The following is an 18,820-nucleotide window of genomic DNA, read 5'->3' as shown; positions in this document are numbered from 1 at the left end:
TGACACTAAATCAACTTGACAAACCTTGACAAATGGATGATCAAGGAGCTGGCTAGCTGTCCATCTCATCTTTGGATCACTTTCCAGGCAGTGAGAAAGGAAGTCTTTTCCTTCTGGGCTTACCCTTTCAGGTATAGGAGGCTTATGACCCATCCCCACTTTATACATGATCTGAAAGTTGTGCTCATATTCATGCCAGGGTCTCTGCAACAAATAATAGAATTGCTGAATGCAAGGTTTGGTAAATAGGTCTGTTTGTTAGCCAATAGTGAAGGGAGCATATATTTCTCTAGCTCCAGAAATCTACTAAAAACCCCAGTGCTCGTGGACTTGAATTGCGCCTTGTGGGTCTAAAGCCTTTAAAACAAACTGCTAAGAACACAGTAGGCCTTGGATGAACACGTGCAGCTCATTTTCAGACAATTCATGGATGCCAGTTGCGTTGCTTAATGCACTACTGGAAGGTGCCCAGATATTACAGTGATGAACGCTAAATTCTGTCCTCAGACTTTGCATTGTGTCAAAGTGAGCAACCAAAAGAAAGTCATATCATTTAGAGCCACACTTCTATGCCCAAGCTGTGCTTAAACAGAGCAACTGCTGATACCTAGGAAATAAGAAAGACAAACACGCTTTGACTGGCACTCAGTCTGAAGCAAGCCTAAAATTGTGGAGGGGGAGAGATCATTATTCTGTATTAAACAGCACACGTATGGAACAGTAGTACAAGTTTATACAGAACAGAAGACAGACCAGGGGAAGAATGAATAAGAAACTTAAAGTGGGACACAGGAAACAATCTGCAGTTACATGACAAAATGCCATTTCTAGTGGTCAGAGTAGAGGGCATTTCCTAGTGATTTTATTGTGAAATTCCTGAGAGGTTGAGAATATGAGGAGCGAATGTCACACACAGGTCTTGAAATGATTGCAGGACATAGCTGAATGATGAGACACACCCCAAAAATTACACAGGAGGAAGAGAAAATGCTATGGTCAAGAAGTTATTAAACATTTAGACCCAAGGACCAGAAAGATCTCCCTTGCTCTAGGTCAACGAACAAATGACTGTTCCATCCCCCAAACGTTAGTGTATCATAGAGTCATAGGACTGGAAGGGACCCCAAGAGGTCACCTAGTCCAGTCCCCTGCACTCATAGCAGAACTAAGTATTATCTAGACCATCCCTCACAGGTGTTGGGCTAACCTGCTCTTAAAAATCTCCAATGATTGAGATTCCAGAACCTCCCTGCAACACCAAGTCAGTCTTAGTCATTGGAAATAAAAATGTATACAAGTCTGCAAACTTGATTTTTCTTTGGGGAATGCCAGCTAATAAATGAATATCCATTTTACGCTGTTCAATGAGGAGGACTGCACCAGCCTCTTTTACAAATAGCTGAGCCTGTATTATTGAGCATTTAGAACCAGTCTGGTATGTGAAATGTTCTTACCTTGCCAGTGACCATCTCTATTACAACACAACCCAGACTCCAGATGTCTGCTGCACGTCCATGCCCTTCTCCTTTAGCTCTAGTAATTACCTCGGGTGCCATGTATGCTTTGAAACAACACATACGGTGGTGTCAATTTATACAACAGAAGGAACAGTATGTATCTAAATTAAGTGATTAAACTGAGCAATCAAATGCTTTTCAATACATCTGCAGTCAATTACTACTGGTTATTCCTTTCTGTTCTAGGATGTCATTTACTGGCTTCTTGAGTTCTCTGAAATAGTCCAGCATAAATGTTTTTCATCTTCAAGGATAATAGTTAACAGGGCTGAAACAGTACATATTTTTCAGTTATTTTCCTTTGCTTAAAATAATTCAACACCAATGCAAAAGAATCCTATGCCATTTCCATAAGGGGGCAGAGGAAGGTGCCTTCTTAAATAGAAAAAAGGGGACACTCCTGTGAAATGTAGTTACACACTCTTCCTGTGCAGATGCAGTCTTACCTCTCTAGAATTCTGTAACCCAATTAAACCCAAGTCCTCCAGGTGCACTCAGTGGGAGTTCACACACAGGATTGGGCCCATATTCAGTACACAGAACCAAATTCAGAGCTGATGTAATTGGGACTTCTACAGAGTTGCAGCTACTTACCCCGGTCTTAATTTAGGCTATCTTGTTTAGTCATAACAGGGATGCAAAAAATCAATGTGTCAAGAATAGAAAGTATGACAAAGATATTTGATGTTTATCTAGTCAAAGAGAACAGTACAGCTATGTACACTTTCCACTGAATATGAGTTAGTTTTCAGAAGCTATATACACATCTTTTGTTCCGTTAAACTTTTGTTTGTTGTGCTATACTTCGGGCCTTCCTCTCTCTATACACTCTACCAGTTAAAGTTGCCCCAGGCACTCCTCCCCGATAAGGTCACACCAAGCTCTACTCAAATTTGTCCCCAGCACTGTTTCGACAGAAGTCATGTATCCGCAAAAAGAAAAGAAAGACTTGTGGCACCGTAGAGACTAACAAATTTATTAGAGCATAAATTTTCATGAGCTACAGCTCACTTCATCATTCCCCCCCCCTCACTAGTCAGTGCTAAACATGTTCATAACATGTCAGCATTTTAGCACATTCTTCCTCACCTGCAGTCCCCAGAGTACTGTTCACTTCTCCAGGCATCGTCTGTGTGTTGTTCTTTAATTTTACTGAGCAACCAAAGTCTCCCAGCTTAATCAGTCCTGATGAGGTAAGGAAGATATTGGCTCCTGGGAGATGCAAACAAAACAAAACAAAAATTAAACAACTTGTTAAATTTCTGCTTAATTGAGAGATCAGGACATCTCAGCATAGTATGCTAAGACAAATGGCGTATAGTAAGTGACGAAGGTGTAATTTGGCAGTACTCCCGAGATGATGCATTCTTCGCACAAACTGGCCTTTTGCTGGGCATCTTCTGTAAACACTAAGCCTAGGCATACCCATGAAGTCCACAGATCAAGTCAGTATGATCCAAGAATTAAATTTCATGACAAAGCAAAACAAAGAGTCCAGGGGGCTAGGTGGCCCAGTGGGTTAATTCATCTGTCTTACAAATGTTGGAGACCTGTGTTCTTGTGCCATTTTAGGGCACAAGGAATCTGGGGAGTTTCATTCGAATCTCATGAGGGCGTTGCTCCATATAGCAAAAATCACCACAAAATCTGCCTCCATTGGTGGGCCCAAGACTATCAGTCAGGAATGAGATGCAGCGGCACAGCTGTGTAGGGAAGCCCAGAATGGTCACTGCTACTCAACTTTTTATAAACATTATGAAAAATTCAAACTATTTTTTAAAAGTGTTCATTCTCTTCTGAACAAAATATTGGGTGTTGACAAGAATGAAACCACCCTCCTAGGAATTCAGGAGTCCTGGTCCATTATATTCAATATAAGTACAGAATTCCTTTTGGCAAAGGAACAAGTGCTCCACTCCTTGCATAGGTCACAAAATCACATTCACACTCTGTCCCTAGGAGCTATTTTTGGTTGGATTTTTAAGATTTTAACTGATCTAACACTACTTTTAAGAAGCCCTGTCATGGTTAACGGATTCAAAATTGGCTCCATTAAGAATGTGAAGGAAATTAACACTGTAATCCTATGCCTGAAATAGTTATCAGATTGTCAAAATGAGAGCTGCATAATTGGACAGCTGCCAGGTGCTCTGTTAAGTGATTGCTCAAACTCCAGTATTACGGGTTTCCTTGCAAGCAAGGGCTCATACATGCTCCTCATGGCATCCCTCACTGTAACCATCTGCTCAGTTCAAGTGAGCTAGATAGGACACTGCAGTATAATGGAACCCTGCTATCTAAAGCACCTGGGTCCCAATTCAACACTATGGCCAATCTGGCTAATGGAGCTTACACCACTGCGTTATCAGTAGGGCCTTACCAAATTCACAGCCATGAAAAACGTGCCACGGACCGTGAAATCAGATCTTCCCCATGAAATCTAGCTCCTACCGTAGACCAGGCTCCAGCTGCTAGTCCCAGCAAGGCTGGGGAAGGATGGGACTTCCTCTTCCCCTGCACAACCATTCTCTGTGGGAGATCAGACCCATCTCCCAGGACTTCCCCCAGCTGCAGGAAGCTCCGCAGCCCAGAAGTGAAGGTGGCAATCCCATACCGCCCTCCCGCCCCCACCCCAAGTGCTTTGTGATCCTCCCTGTCCAGGATTACACCACCATGAAATTTCAGATGTAAACATCTGAAACCATGAAATTGACTATTTTTAAAATTCTATGACCATGAAATTGACCAAAATGGACCATGAAGTTGGTAGGGCCCTAGTTATCAGGGATAGTGGAGTTTTGTACCACTATCCCCTACCCCACTCCTGATATAGTCCCTTTTCCATTGCCAGAAACGTTGCTTATTTGTAGCAGGTGACTACTCTGCCACCGCCACCTTAATGTGTGGAGATTCCCCCTACGGGGTGCGGAAGAGTTCTCCAGGAGGAATCACTGGTCATCTTAAATTCACTTTGCTTCATGTAGGAGCTGGAAAGTGAACTTAGTGGACTGGAGAACCTGGCCCTTGGTGACCAGCATTCTTTTCCATTTCAATATTGTGCCAACGCACATGTTTAGAGCAAGCAAGTATAGAAGCAGCAGCACACTACGCAAGTCATGCAAAATCTTGACTAATAGTGAGTAATCAGAATGAAGCTCTCGCTTGGTTGGTGGTGGGTCTCCTAGCAGAGATGCTGAAACCTTAATGCTGTGACTTTAGTGGTGGCTCTTCTTGATGGAAAATGAGTGGCACACATGGATCAACAAAATTGCTCCCTGCAAATGGTATATCCCAGCATTGTCTCAGGTTTATCCACGCTTATTAGCCTTCTATCCACATCACACAAAGATATTTTTGTGCTCGTCTAGGCACTATGTCCTCCCACCAGCTCCCCACTTTTGCTCTGTATTGCACAGGGGGCAGTGCAGGACCCTTTGTGTCCTGTGCCCTTCTAAAATATTCTCCAACTTCCAGTTAGTGCATTTTAGCTCTTCCACAAAGAAACCCAAGAAACCAGAAAGGAAATGTGAATAGTCCTTAAAATGCTCAGTTTATGGAAAGGGAGTGCAGCCCCATGAAGTTGGGACTCTCCTTCTCACTCAGAGGTTCCTTGACAGCTATCGAAGCATTTAGAAACAAAGTTTAGATATTATTTAAAATAAGGGAGGCAGAGAAGTTATATGCTTAGTAACACTAAAAGGAGAAAATGAGTAGCAGGAATAAATTCCATTTATAGGCTTTTTTTGATTCCCAACAGAATCTGTACCTGTTGGGAAAGAATGGTAACTTACCTTACAGTAACTGTGGTTTTTAGCAATGTGTTGTCTACATGTATTGTCCTCAGGCTGCACATGCCCCTTGAGATTGCAGTTTTCTGGCCAGCTGTATCCATTGGGGCCATGTCTATGGGGCGGGGCAGGGCAGGGCCAACCATCCCTCAGTTCCTTTGCCAATACATAATTCAGGTGTTACCATTTCCACAGTAGCAGGGAAGGCGCATAGGTCATGAAAGATGTGGACAACACATCTCAAAGAACCACAGTTATCGTAAGTTACTAGTCTTTCTTTTTTGAGGGACTCGTCCATATGTATTCCACTTCTGATGACTCTCAGCAGTGACCTGATGTGTAGGAGGTGAGTGCTTGGAGTCTACCCAAACAGTGACTGTAAGACAGCTCTGCGAAAACAAGCATGATGCCCCTACAAGGGAATAGTATTCTATAAATGTATGTTATTGATGCCAAGGTAGCTGCCGCCCTTCAAAACTTCAGAGATGGCTACACTTCTCAAAGAAACCACAGAGGCTGCCTGTTGTAGTAGAAAGACAGCCTGAGATATAAGGCCTTGTATCAGAGGCCTGAACTAAAGTAGTGGTCAAAACTTTGCTGATATAAAGCAAAGTCAGGCTGTGAGCAAGAGGCAGGCCCTGCTCAGAGAATCTAGCAAGAACAGGGCTGAAGGTGCAGAAACATACATTCCTAAGGAGTGCTAGGCCCAACACTCACACTAACACATTCCAGAAGGGTAGTACCAGAAAACCCCAATACCAAGTTGATACAAACACATTCCCCCAAAAGAACAGGAACACGTTGACCTCTCTTAAAGATAAGCTCAGGATGACGGATAAAGATGTTGTGATCAAACCAACACGTACAAGGTAATGGGTGGTAACAACCCACGTCAGAGGGGCAATACTAACTTGTTTGTATTGCTGTATAAAATGAAGCATCAATGGAAGTGTCTCTGTCTGGCCAACGGGATAGTGGACAGTCCTGCCACTAACTGAGCCAGTCCATTGGCACGAGCATACAGGTGCTAGTATTCCTGTAAGCACTGAGCCGGGGCATTAGCACCTTGCTTCGTTGGCAACAAACCTGAGCAAGTTCTTTCGCTGAAACCCGAGTCTGTGGATTTATTGGGCAGTTCAATCAAAGTCTGCTATCTTCTCTGCTATCTGCACAGACCAGAGCAAACACACACAAACATCTATCAACACCTGTGTTCTAGTCAAATGAGCTCTGACCTGACTTGGGTTGCAAACCAAACACCCTTGCTCCGCCCCCGGCTCCGCCCTTCCTCCAAGGCCCCACCCCTTCTTTAAGGTCCCACCCCCCACTCACTCCCTCCCCCATCCCTCTGTCGCTCCCTCTACCCACTCTTACTCACTTGCTCATTTTCACCAGGCTAGTTCAGGGCATTGGGGTGAGGGAAGGCGTGCGGGCTCCGGGGTGGGGCCAGAGATAAGGGTTTGGAGTGCAGGAGGGGGCTCCAGGCTGGGACAGGGAGTTGAGGTGTGGGGGCTGTGAGGGCTCCAGCTGGGGGTGCGGCCAGGGATGAGGGGTTTGGGGTGCAGGAGGGTGCTCTGGGCTGGGATCGAGGGGTTCAGAGGAAGGGAGGGGGCTCAGGGCTTGGGCAGGGGGTTGGGGCACGGGAGGGGGTGCAGGCTCTGGGTGGCACTTACCTCAAGCAGCTCCCGGAAGCAACGGCATGTCCCCACTCTGGCTCCTATGTGGCGGCACAGCCAGGCGGCTCTGCGCGCTGCCTCATCCACAGGCACCGCCCCCGCAGCTCCCACTGGCCATGGTTCCCAGCCAATGGGAGCTACATAACTGGTGCTTGGGGCAGGGACAGCGTGCGGAGCCCCCTGGCTGCCCCTACATCTAGGAGCGGGAGTGGGGACACGCCGATGCTACTGGAAGCCGCATGGAGCCAAGGCAGGCAGGGAGCCTGCCTTCGCCCCACCGTGCAGCCGACCAGACTTTTAGCAGCCAGGGTCCCTTTTTAACCAGGCGATCCGGTTGAAAACTGGACACCTGGCAACCCTAGACTTGACTGGGATGGAGTCTAAACTAGGTAGCTGTTAACATAATTTAATACCATCAAAGACCCATTTAGAAAACCTTTGGATGATATTGCTTGACCTAGCCTTGACTTTACCCTATCTCCAAAAGCAACAAACAGTCTAGGGGATACCCACCGTGTTTTGGTTCTATCAAGGTACAAGTAGAGGGCTCTGGGTACATCCAAGGTGTGAAGTCTAGCTTCCCCCCATTGGTGTGTGGTTTAGGGAAGAACACAGGTAAGTGGCTTATCTGATTTAGACGAAAGTCTGAGATCGCTTTAGGTAAAAAAATTTGGATGGAGTCTTTATCCTTGTGGAAGACAGCGTGTTTGCCATGACTGCTTGCTTCTTCCCTACTCGTTGAGCTAACATGATGGCGAGTAAAAAGGCTCTGTTTACTCAAAGATGGTCTAGAGAGCATGATGCTAAGGGGGACCTATCAATCTCTAGCTAAAACTACATTGAGATCTGAGGAAGGAGGAAGCTCCTGTATTGGAGGAAAAGCATGAATTAGGCCCTTGAGGTACCCAGCTACCGTTGAGTGTGAGAATCTCACGTGGCCCTGGACTGGCTGAAACTGCTGCGAGGTGCACTCTGATATAAACAACAGATAATTCAGAGTTCTTGAAAAATAACCAATAGTCCAAAACACAGAGGATCAGATTTTCCAAAGGAGAGGCTGCTGCAGAATTGCCCAAATAGAAATCTTTTGCACTTCGCTGCATACATCAGTCTTGGGCAGACTTTTCTGCTTTGTGTTACAGACAGGCACGGATACTATTTGTCAGTTCTCTTGGATGTAAGTGGAATTGATTATGGTGTCTGTCATAGACGTAGTGCTGGCTCCAGCAGGATCTCACTGATTGCCTTAGCCAACCTCTCCAGCATGAAGGAGCGAAGAATTCACAGAAGCTTATAGGACTTCACCAAGGGAAAGTCATGCCTGACTAATCTAATTGCCTTCTATGATGAGATAACTGGCTCTGTGGATGAAGGGAAAGCAGTGGACGTGTTATTCCTTGACTTTAGCAAAGCTTTTGACATGGTCTCCCACAGGATTCTTGTCAGCAAGTTAAAGAAGTATGGGCTGGATGGATGCACTACAAGGTGGGTAGAAAGTTGGCTAGATTGTCGGGCTCAACGGGTAACGATCAATGGCTCCATGTCTAGTTGGCAGCCGGTATCTAGCGGAGTGCCCTAAGGGTCAGTCCTCGGGCCGGTTTTGTTCAATATCTTCATTAATGATCTGGAGGATGGTGTGGATTGCACCCTCAGCAAGTTTGCGGATGACACTAAACTGGGAGGAGTGGTAGATACGCTGGAGGGTAGGGATAGGATACAGAGGGACCTAGACAAATTGGAGGATTGGGCCAAGGGAAATCTGATGAGGTTCAACAAGGACAAGTGCAGAGTCCTGCACTTAGGACGGAAGAATCCAATGCACCGCTACAGACTAGGGACCGAATGGCTAGGCAGCAGTTCTGCAGAGAAGGACCTAGGGGTGACAGTGGACGAGAAGCTGGATATGAGTCAACAGTGTGCCTTTGTTGCCAAGAAGGCCAATGGCATTTTGGGATGTATAAGTAGGGCCATTGCCAGCAGATCGAGCGACGTGATTGTTCCCCTCTATTCAACATTGGTGAGGCCTCATCTGGAGTACTGTGTCCAGTTATGGGCCCCACACTACAAGGAGGACGTGGATAAATTGGAGAGAGTCCAGCGAAGGGCAACAAAAACCATTAGGGGTCTGGAACACATGACTTATGAGGAGAGGCTGAGGGAACTGGGATTGTTTAGTCTACGGAAGAGAAGAATGAGGGGGGATTTGATAGCTGCTTTTAACTACCTGAAAGGTGGATACAAAGAGGATGGATCTAGACTATTCTCAGTGATAGCAGATAAGGAGTAATGGTCTCAAGTTGCAGTGGGGGAGATTTAGGTTGGATATTAGGAAAAACTTTTTCACTAGGAGGGTGGTGAAACACTGGAATGCGTTACCTAGGGAGGTGGTGGAATCTCCTTCCTCAGAAGTTTTTAAGGTCAGGCTTGACAAAGCCCTGGCTGGGATGATTTAGCTGGGGATTGGTCCTGCTCTGGGGAGGGGGTTGGACTAGATGACCTCCAGAGGTCCCTTCCAACTCTGATATTCTATGATTCACCTGTACAAGTTCCAAAGGGATTTCCAGAGCATCTGCCATCCTATGCAGAAAGTCCTGAAAAGCTTTATAATTGTCAGGATAGGAGGAAATACAGGAGCCACAGCTTCATCGGGCAATGAAGAAGAGACAGCAGCTGCTATCTGTTGAGGTTCATCAGATGGTCGTGGTTGTTGCTGAGGCTCAGCGTGAGGCCCTGGGGGCTGATGAGGATGTTGCACACTAAGGGATCTTACTGGAGACTAGGCCCTGCCCCGAGAAAAAGCTGTTGAGGAGAGTCTCCTTGTTGCGTGTAACCCCCATGGGGTCCAATATGGCCAGGGTTGGGAGCCACAGGAGGAAGGAGAAAAGGGCAAGGGCAGTTGGGGGGGGGGGGGGGGGGGGGGGGCAGGAATGATACCATGAGGACTGTCTTTCTATAAATCCCCTTTGCATGTGATAGTTAAGGGGACCTAGAATCCCCATCAGATGTGTATGGGTTTTAAGCAGACTAAGATCTTCGGGAGTATCCAGGACAGGCTCCTCTACCCTCCCTGTCAGCTTCAGAGGAGTGCTTCTGAGTACTAGTGAAGTTTTTCTAGGTGTCCCTTGGTGTGCTATAAGGAGTTCCCTCATCTGTGCCCCGGAAACACTCAGTAACAATATCAAGCCAGCAGTCAGTTCAGAGGGGTACCTTCACCCCAGATGTTAACAGTGGTGACTCAGGAAACACTGATACAGTGAGGTCACTTGGTATCGTGAATCTCTGTGCCAAGAAAGTCAGTACTGTGAGCACCACATTGGAAACAGACAGCACTAGAGTGGGAGGTGCCAAAGATGTTGGTACCGAAAATATTGGTGCCAGCACCAAAAGTCCCAGCATCAGTACTAAGAGCCCTGTTGATGCTACTGCAATTCCAGAAATGGATGCAGGTTGAAACTGTTTCTTGGTGACCAGAGTCCTTTATGCTGCCACAGGCCATATGCTATGCTTTGATAAGAATAAGTGAGGCAACTTTAGCTGCCTCTTGTTACTCAGACCCTCGGAAGATGACCTATGCTTGCACTCTTTTGTAGAGTGGTGTGGTGCTCTCTCCCACACCTCTCAGTAGTTGATGACAAGGACCTGAGAGCAGGAAAAACAGAAGAGGTCTCTTTAGAAGGATATACATGGGAGCTAACAACGGAGCCACAGCTCACTGGAGCACTCTTAAATGAAAACTGCTCTGTCCCTGGAGGGGCCTGTTTACCCGGATCAGAGGCAGGTCTCATCGACTTGTCAAATAAGCAAAGTTTCAGGGGAGCTTCCCCTCAACCATCTGAGTTTGTGCTGAAAATGATCTACAGACTGAACACTTTTCAGGAATATGCCTTTTTCCCCAGACAGAAGAGGCATCTGGTAATCCCATCATCGAAGGGGTTAGCTCCCTCCCAAGAGGGACAATATTTTAGAGAGGGAGATTTGGTTTCAGCCATAAGGGCTGAAGTCTAGTACCAGATATAAACACGCAAAAAAAGCACCCCCAAAAACATACCTACTAATACTAATTAACTGCTGTGTATGCCAAGATATGTAGCTGTATTCAAATAAAGCTAGCCAAGTGCAAGAGATAGAGGCATTACGTGCAGTTCCATCCGGCAGCCATGTGCGGAAAGAAGGAACTGAGAAACTGTTGGCCCCACTCTGCCCTTTATATCTTCAAGTGGTGGGGAAGAGCAGGGAGGCCCAAGAGCAGTCAGCGTGCAAGCATTGCTCCAAAGGACACCAGTGGCAAAAGATTCCAATACAACACCAAGAGTGGAATACATATGGACAATCACTCAAAGACGAACTGGGTGTTTATTGCTAACAGAAAGATTCACCAAAAGATGATGCCAGCTGGGCACTAGGGATCTAATACTATGGGAATGTGCTGTAGCTCAGCCTCTCCGTTATATGATTTTTCCCCCCCTCCATAAAAATAGAAGCATTTGACCACTTGATTTGTTTTATGGGGACCCTAGTAGGACAACAGAATAGAGCCTGTTTCATTGCCCTGAGTTTGAGAACATGTGTATATAACATGAGTTCGGGGGAGATGATTTACAATGTGCCATCTGGCAACCTATATAAATCCCTAATCTGATTTATCCAAGGAAATTACAGACTAGGAGTGGTGCAAAGATGCCCCCTTTGTATAGCTGACCTTCCCGCAGTCACCATGTGAGCACTACTTTAATATTAAGGATTAGGGAAGTTCAAGCACTGACCCTTATCTGATATAGCTTCAACATTTGAAGCTGGAATGTTCCCAAGGAACACTCCTGTAATACTGGACATTAGGAAGCTAAGCTAGTGGAGATCCTATTGGATGATGTAGTGATACAGCTCCCTGAACTGCTGGATAAAAGTTCTCACTTCAGTGTTTCTCTTGGACAAGAGGAAGACACCCTCCTTGTCAGCCTAGAATTGCGTCCCAACGTTAATGAAACACTGCACCGGCGCAAAAGGAATCTTGACCCTGTTCATGAGGCCCAGTTTCTGTAACAGGCCTTGGGTTTTGTCACAGCTAACCTGGTCTTCCACAAGGGAGCAACCTTCTACTAAATAGTTATCTAAACAAGAAATGATCACCATAGATATGGAGTTATGGGGAATACAGAGCTGAGTTCACACCTGGACAAAAGCCTTGGCCAGCAGGGAAAACAGGAAAGGAAAGAATGCTAGGGGAGGGTAGTGAAGGAGAGGAGAGAGCAATTATCTCCTAAAAAAAGCCAAAGCCAACTCAAGAGTGGCCTACCTGGGTGGAAGGCCTCTGGGTCATGGACAGTTCTTTCCCAGCTGAGGAGCACGAGGCCAAAGGACCAAGAGCAACTGGGAATCTCCTAGACTGCTGCGATGATTCAGAACCCTGCGAGCAAGAGGGACATAGAAACCCAGCATGGTTGGGTTGCATTGCCTTGTTGTAAACTGAGCATTTACAGGGAATAATTTGTGTGAATTTTTTTCCTTTCCTTCTCTGGTTTCTCTACCATTGCTGAGGAAGACAAGTCACACTAAACAAAAATAGAACAGCTAGACTAGGAGAATGTTTTGAAAGGAGCAGGAGACAAGAAGCCGTGCTATTGATCATGTCGGAAAAGGAGTTAAACTGGAAATAGAGGAGGTTTCTATGAGCATGACAAAGAATTCTGCAGTTTTTGTAGCTCCAGCCTGTTCATTGTAAGAGACGGCTGACAGCGAAATGTGTGTAGACTAACAAACATCAGAGAATCATTGGATAGGTCTAATTTTAAACCTATTTGTTTTCATAATCTCTCTAACATAGAACAGCAGCCTTTCACCACTATGATGACTCTATCATCCCTTTGAAATCCTACAATCCTTCTTGGGCCCTGAGAACCACAGAGAAAATATTATTATCAAATTATCTTTTTGATACTCTTCAGCTCCCAGAGAATTCCATCATTTCTTGAAAAGCCCAGAATAAAAATATACCAGATAAGTTACAGTAATACTAGTGTTAGAAGTGTAAGGACCAAATTCTGTCCCTGGATGGAGCCACAGGGCTCCAGTGAACTCAAAGGAAGTTGCATAAGTGCACCCAGGGGCAGAATTTGTCCCTAATTTTGCAACCCTGTGTGCCAACATTTCAAGTTCAATGCGTTAAATAAAAGTGAATAGCCAGTAATGCAAGCTTATCAACTGTCCAGTGTTGGGGCAGTGCATGTTAACATAATTACTGCTCTAGAGCAGAGAACTTGCCTTAAATCCCCACAGATGCTTTAGGCAATACCTTACTTACAACACCGTAAAGCAACATTACCTTAACTTTTTTTAAAAAACAATTTACCTTTAATGTCCCGATGAACTATACCATGTTCATGTAGTACATTGATAGCAATCGTGATTTGCTTCGTGTAGAGCCTAATGACATGTTCCTGAAGGCCCAGCCTTGACACCTCTTCCAGAGTGCCCTCATCACAGTACTCCATGAAGATATACATTTCTTCCTGTTGTGGGAACCAAATTAGATTTCTTTGATGTCTGTGCTGGTTTTATTTCTAATCTTAATTTCTTTTCAAATTTTAATGTTTACCCGTAGCCTCCTCCCACTTCCTTGCTATTTGTGAAACAGGGTCACAAGAACTGCCATACTGGGTCAGACGAATGGTCCACCTAGCCCAGTATCCTGTCTTCTGACAGTAGCCAGTGCAAGATGCTTCAGAGGTAGTGAACAGAATGGGGCAGTTTATTGAGTGATCTATCTCCATCGTCCAGATCCAGCTTCTAGCAGTCAGACGGTTAGGGACATCCAGAGCACAGGGCTGCATCCCTGACCATTGTGGCCAATAGCCATTGATGGATCTATCCTCCATGAACTTATCTAATTATTTTTTTAACCCAGTCATACTTTCAGCCTTCATAACATCCCCAGCAATGAGTTCCACAGGTTGATTGCACATTGTGTGATGAAGTACTTCCTTTTGTTTGTTTTAAACCTGCTGCCTATTAATTTCTTCGAGTAATCCATGGTTCTTGTGTCATGTGAAGGGGTAAATACTTCCCTGTTCACTTTCTCCAAACAAATCAAGATTTTATAGACCTCTGTCAAATCTCCCCTCTATTCCATGCCGAACAGTGCCAGTCTTTTAAATCTCTCTCCATATGGAAGCTGCTCCATGCCCCTAATCATTTTTGTAGTTTTTCCAATATCTAATCTTTTTTGAGATGGGATGACCAGAACTCCACTCAGTATTCAAGGTGTGGCCATACCATGGATTAATACTGTGGGTTTATATTTTCTGTCTTATCTATCCATCCATTTCCTAATAGTTCCTAACATTCTGTTAGCTTTTCTGACTGCCACTGCATATTTAGTGGATGTTTTCAGAGAACCGTCCACAATGACTCCAAGATCTCTTTCTTGAGTGGTAACAGCTACTTTAGACCCCATCATTTTGTATGTATAGTTGGGATTATGTTTTCCAATGTGCATTACAACACTGAATTTCATCTGTCATTTTGTTGCACAGTCACAGTTTTGTGAGATCCCTCTGTAACTCTTTGAAGCCTGCTTTGGAGTTAACTATCTGAGTAATACTGTATTATCTGCAAACTTTGCCTTCTCATTGTTTACCCTTTTTCCAAATCATTTATGAATATGCTGAATGACACTGCTCCCAGGACAGATCCTTGGGAGACCCCATTACTTACCTCTCTTCACTATGAAAACTGACCATTTATTCCTACCTTTTGTTTCCTATCTTTTAACCAGTTACCAATCTATGAAAGGACCTTCCCTCTTTTCCCATGACAGCTTACTTTGCTTACGAGCCTTTGGTGAGGGACCATGTCAAAGGCTTTCTGAAAATCTAAGTACATTATATCCACTGGATCCCCCTGGTCCACATGCTTGTTCACCGCCTCAAAGAATTCTAGTAGATTGGTGAGGCATGATTTCCCTTTAAAAAAGCTCTGTTGACTCTTCCCCAACATATTGTGTTCGTCTATGTGTCTGATAATTCTGTTCTTTACTATAGTTTCAACCAATTTGCCTGGTACTGAAAGTGGGTTTACTGGCCTGTAATTGCCAGGATTGCCTCTGAAGACTTTTTCAAAAATCTGTGTCCCATTAGCTATCCTCTAGTCATCTGGTACAGAGGCTGACTTAAGCAAGAGTTTACATACCACAGTTAGTAATTCTACAATTTCATATTTGAGTTCCTTCAGAACTCTTGAGTGAATACCATATAGCCCTGGTGACTTATTGCTGTTGAATTTATTCCAAACCCTCCTCTACTAACATCTGAATCTGAGACAGTTCCTCAGAATTCTCACATAAAAAGAATGGCTCAGATGTGGGCATCTGCCTCACATCCTCTGCAGTGAAAATTGATGCAAAGAATTTATTTAGCTTCTCTGCAATGGCCTTGTCTTCTTCCCTGCATATGTCTACAATGCAATTAGACTTGGGCTTGCGGAGCCTGGGCAATTGTTTAATTGCAATGTAGACTTCTGGGGTTTCTAGAATCCTGCGAGGTGGGAGTATCCCACGCCTGGAATTCTGCACTGCAATTAAACAGGCCCGCAAGCCTGAGCCCCACAAGCCTGAGTAGGCTGGCACAGGCTAGTGCAGGTTTTTATCTGCAGTGTACACATACCCCCTTGAGTGTTCTTTTAGCACCTCATTCATCCAGTGGCCCCACTGATTGTTTGGCAGGCTTCCTGCTTCTAACGTGCTTACATTTTCTGCTGTTAGTTTTTGTGTCTTTTGCTAGTTGCTCTTCAAATTCTTGTTTGGCCTGCCTAATTATACTTTTATACTTGACTTGCCAGAATTTACGCTCCTTTCTATTTTTGTCAGTAGTATTTGACTTTCAATTTTTAAAGGATGCCTTTTACTTTGTTGTTTAGCTGTGGCCATGTCTTTTTTAGTCCTCTTGCTGGTTTTTAAAATTTGGGGTATATATATAGTTTGAGCCTCTATTATGATGTTTTTAAAAAGTTTCCATGTAGCTTGCAAGTATTTCATTCTTATGACTGTTCCTTTTAATTTCCATTTTACTAGCTTCTTCATTTTTGTGTAGGGTTCCCCCTTTTGAAATTAAATGGTACTGTGGTGGATATCTTTGGTATTTTTCCCTCTTACAACGATATTCAATTTAATTACATTATGGTCGCTATTATCAAGTGGTTCAGCTATATTCACCTCCAGAACCAGATCCTGTGTGCGGCTTAGGACTAAATCAAGAACTGCCTCTCCCCTTGTGCGTTCCAGGACTAGCTGCCCCAAGAAGTCATTACTGGTGTCTAGAAATTTTATCTCTGCAACCTATCCTGTGATGACATGCACTCAAGTCAATATGAGAATAATTGAAATTCCCCCTTTATTATGGGGTTTTCTGGTTTGGCAGCCTCTCTAATCTCCCTGATTATTTCACAATCATCATCCTGGTCAGGTGGTTGGTAGGATATTGCTACTACTATACTCTTACTGTTCAAACATGGAATTTCTATCCACAGAGATTCTGTGGTACTGTTTAAGATTTTTATTATATGTGGCTTTATGCTTTCTTTCACCTATAGTGCAACTCACCCACCAACGTGACCTATTCTGTCATTCCTATATATTTTATACTCTGGTATTACTGGCTAAGGGATTATCATTCTTCCACTAAGTTTATGGGATGCCAGTTATATCAATATCCTCCTTTAATAGCAGGCACTCAACCTCACTCATCTTAGTATTTAGACTTCTTGTATTTGTATACAAGCACTTATACAATTGTCAATATTGTTTGCCTTCTGAATGGGAATCTCATTTCACTGTTTCTCTTCAGTTCCTACCTGTGCTTTTTCAACTTCTAGCCACTCCTCTTCAGAAGATAGGGGTATCCCCTTTAATAATTCCTCCCTTAAGGGATAGGTGTGTCTTAATCGTGTGCTCCTCCACATTTGTCAGCTCTCCCTTAGTTTAAAAACTCCTCTACAACCTTTTTAATTTTACATACCAGCAGTCTGATTCTGTTTTGGTTTAGGTGGAGCCCATCCTTGCTGTATAGGCTCCTCCTTTCCCAAAAGGTTCCCCAGTTGCTCCTGGGTTCCTCCTCCAAACACCATTGTCTCATCTATGCATTGAGACCCTGCAGTTTGCCTGTCTAACTGGCCCTGTGCATGGAACTGGAAGCATTTCAGAGAATGTTACCATGGGGGTCCCGGACTTTAATCGCTTACCTAGCAGCTTAAATTTGGCCTCCAGGACCTCTCTCCTACCTTTCCCTATGTCACCGGTACCTTCATGAACTGTGACCACCAGCTCCTCCGCAGCTCTGCACATAGGTCTATCTAGATTTCTTTAGAGGTCCACAGCCTTCGCACCTGGCAGGCCATTTGCCATGCAGTTCTCCTGGTCATCACAAACCCAGCTATCTTCATTTCTAAAAATCAAACTCCCCATTACTATTACCTGTTTCTTCCTAATAACTGAGGTTCCCTCTCCCAGAGAGGTATCCTCAGTGCAAGAGGATACCATGACATCATCTGGAAGGATGGTCCCAACTATGGGATCATTTCTCTGCACTCCAGCTTGAGGGTCTTCTTCCACGAGATTTTCATCCTCAACAACACAGAGGCTGTCAGACTAGGGATGGGACTTCACTGCTGTGTCCTGGAAAGTCTCAATTCTGTACCTCTGTCTTCTTTAGCTCCTCCAGTTCAACCACTCTATCAAGAGCCCATACTCGGTCTCTGAGGGCCATGAGTTGCCATCGGCCCACAAGGCAGTAATCATACATGCTGCATTCTATGCAATAAACCAGATAGCCCCCCCCTTGCTGCTGGACTTCTGCCTGCATTATTTTTACACTGGCAAGGTTTTTACTTATTTGTTTGTTTTTTGAGAGGGGTCAGTTTCAATTGGGATAACCTGGACAACCAGGCCTTCATGCAAATTTCATTGTACTTTTCTAAGATTACAGACTGAACATCTGTATCATAGAATCATAAAAATGAAAGGCTGGAAGGGACCTAAAGAGTCCATCCCTTGTCATTGAAGCAGGGCCATGTATACCTAGACCATCCTTGATACATGTCTGTCTAACCAGTTCTTAAATACCTCCAGTGATGGGGATTCCACAATCCCACTCAGTAACCGATTCCAGTACTTCACTATCCTTGGAGTCAGAAAGTTTTCCCTAATATCTAACCTCACTCTCCCTTGCTGCAAATGAGTTTTACATTCTCTTTCACATATGCATAAGATCTCCCATGCATGTAATTCTGTAACTATAAAGTTAGTTGTGACACCAAATACTACAAGTTATAGATGAGGGGTTCTTGGTATCGCCCAAATAGCAAGTAGAGCACTTTGTAATACTAGAATAAGATAATATACTTACAATGTTTCCATAGCTTAAGAACTACAGTCACATTTTAAAAAGAAAATTTTGTAAACTAGCAAGTAGTAAACAAGATTAGTAATTTTATCCCCTTTTCCCGGTTCTGCTATGATGGAATGTTTCAATTGCTCTGTGGGCCAGCTTCCAGTTTCTGCGCCTCTACTAAGGATGTCTCAGTTCTCTAACTCCTCACTATTTTGCAGTTTTAGTTTCTCATGAAAAGATGCTGAAAAGTCTGTGGTATGGTTACTATAGGTAACAAATATTAGCTGTTTGAAAATGCTGTCTTTTTTGAAGTGTTTACATACCTAATTTGCACATGAAGATTTCACACAAGCTAACATGCTTTTGGGGGGTGGGCAGGAGTGCTAAGACACTCGTGTGTCCTTTGCTGTTACTAGTAGGGTGAGTTTTAGTGCTTTGATGTCTAACAGCTTTCTACAACT

At 44.3% G+C, this 18,820-nt stretch overlaps 1 protein-coding gene across 10 annotated transcripts in view; it reads right to left on the bottom strand.

The window, feature by feature from the left end:
- MAP3K4 (mitogen-activated protein kinase kinase kinase 4) overlaps positions 1-18,820 on the bottom strand; it is a 148,733-nt gene that overhangs the window by 1,742 nt on the left and 128,171 nt on the right. For all 10 annotated transcript variants that reach the window (XM_037895107.2, XM_037895105.2, XM_037895110.2 and 7 more), the window contains 4 exons: positions 13,328-13,487; positions 2,607-2,729; positions 1,455-1,561; positions 25-204 (listed from right to left, as the gene is read on the bottom strand). In XM_037895107.2, the coding sequence (XP_037751035.1) occupies positions 25-204; positions 1,455-1,561; positions 2,607-2,729; positions 13,328-13,487 (570 nt within the window). The remainder of the gene's footprint in view (positions 1-24; positions 205-1,454; positions 1,562-2,606; positions 2,730-13,327; positions 13,488-18,820) is intronic.

Source organism: Chelonia mydas, chromosome 3 (assembly GCF_015237465.2).
Source record: "Chelonia mydas isolate rCheMyd1 chromosome 3, rCheMyd1.pri.v2, whole genome shotgun sequence".
Taxonomy (NCBI): Eukaryota; Metazoa; Chordata; order Testudines; family Cheloniidae; genus Chelonia; species Chelonia mydas.
The sequence above is the reverse complement of the archived record's forward strand: the minus strand, read 5'-3'. Positions and strand labels throughout refer to the sequence as shown.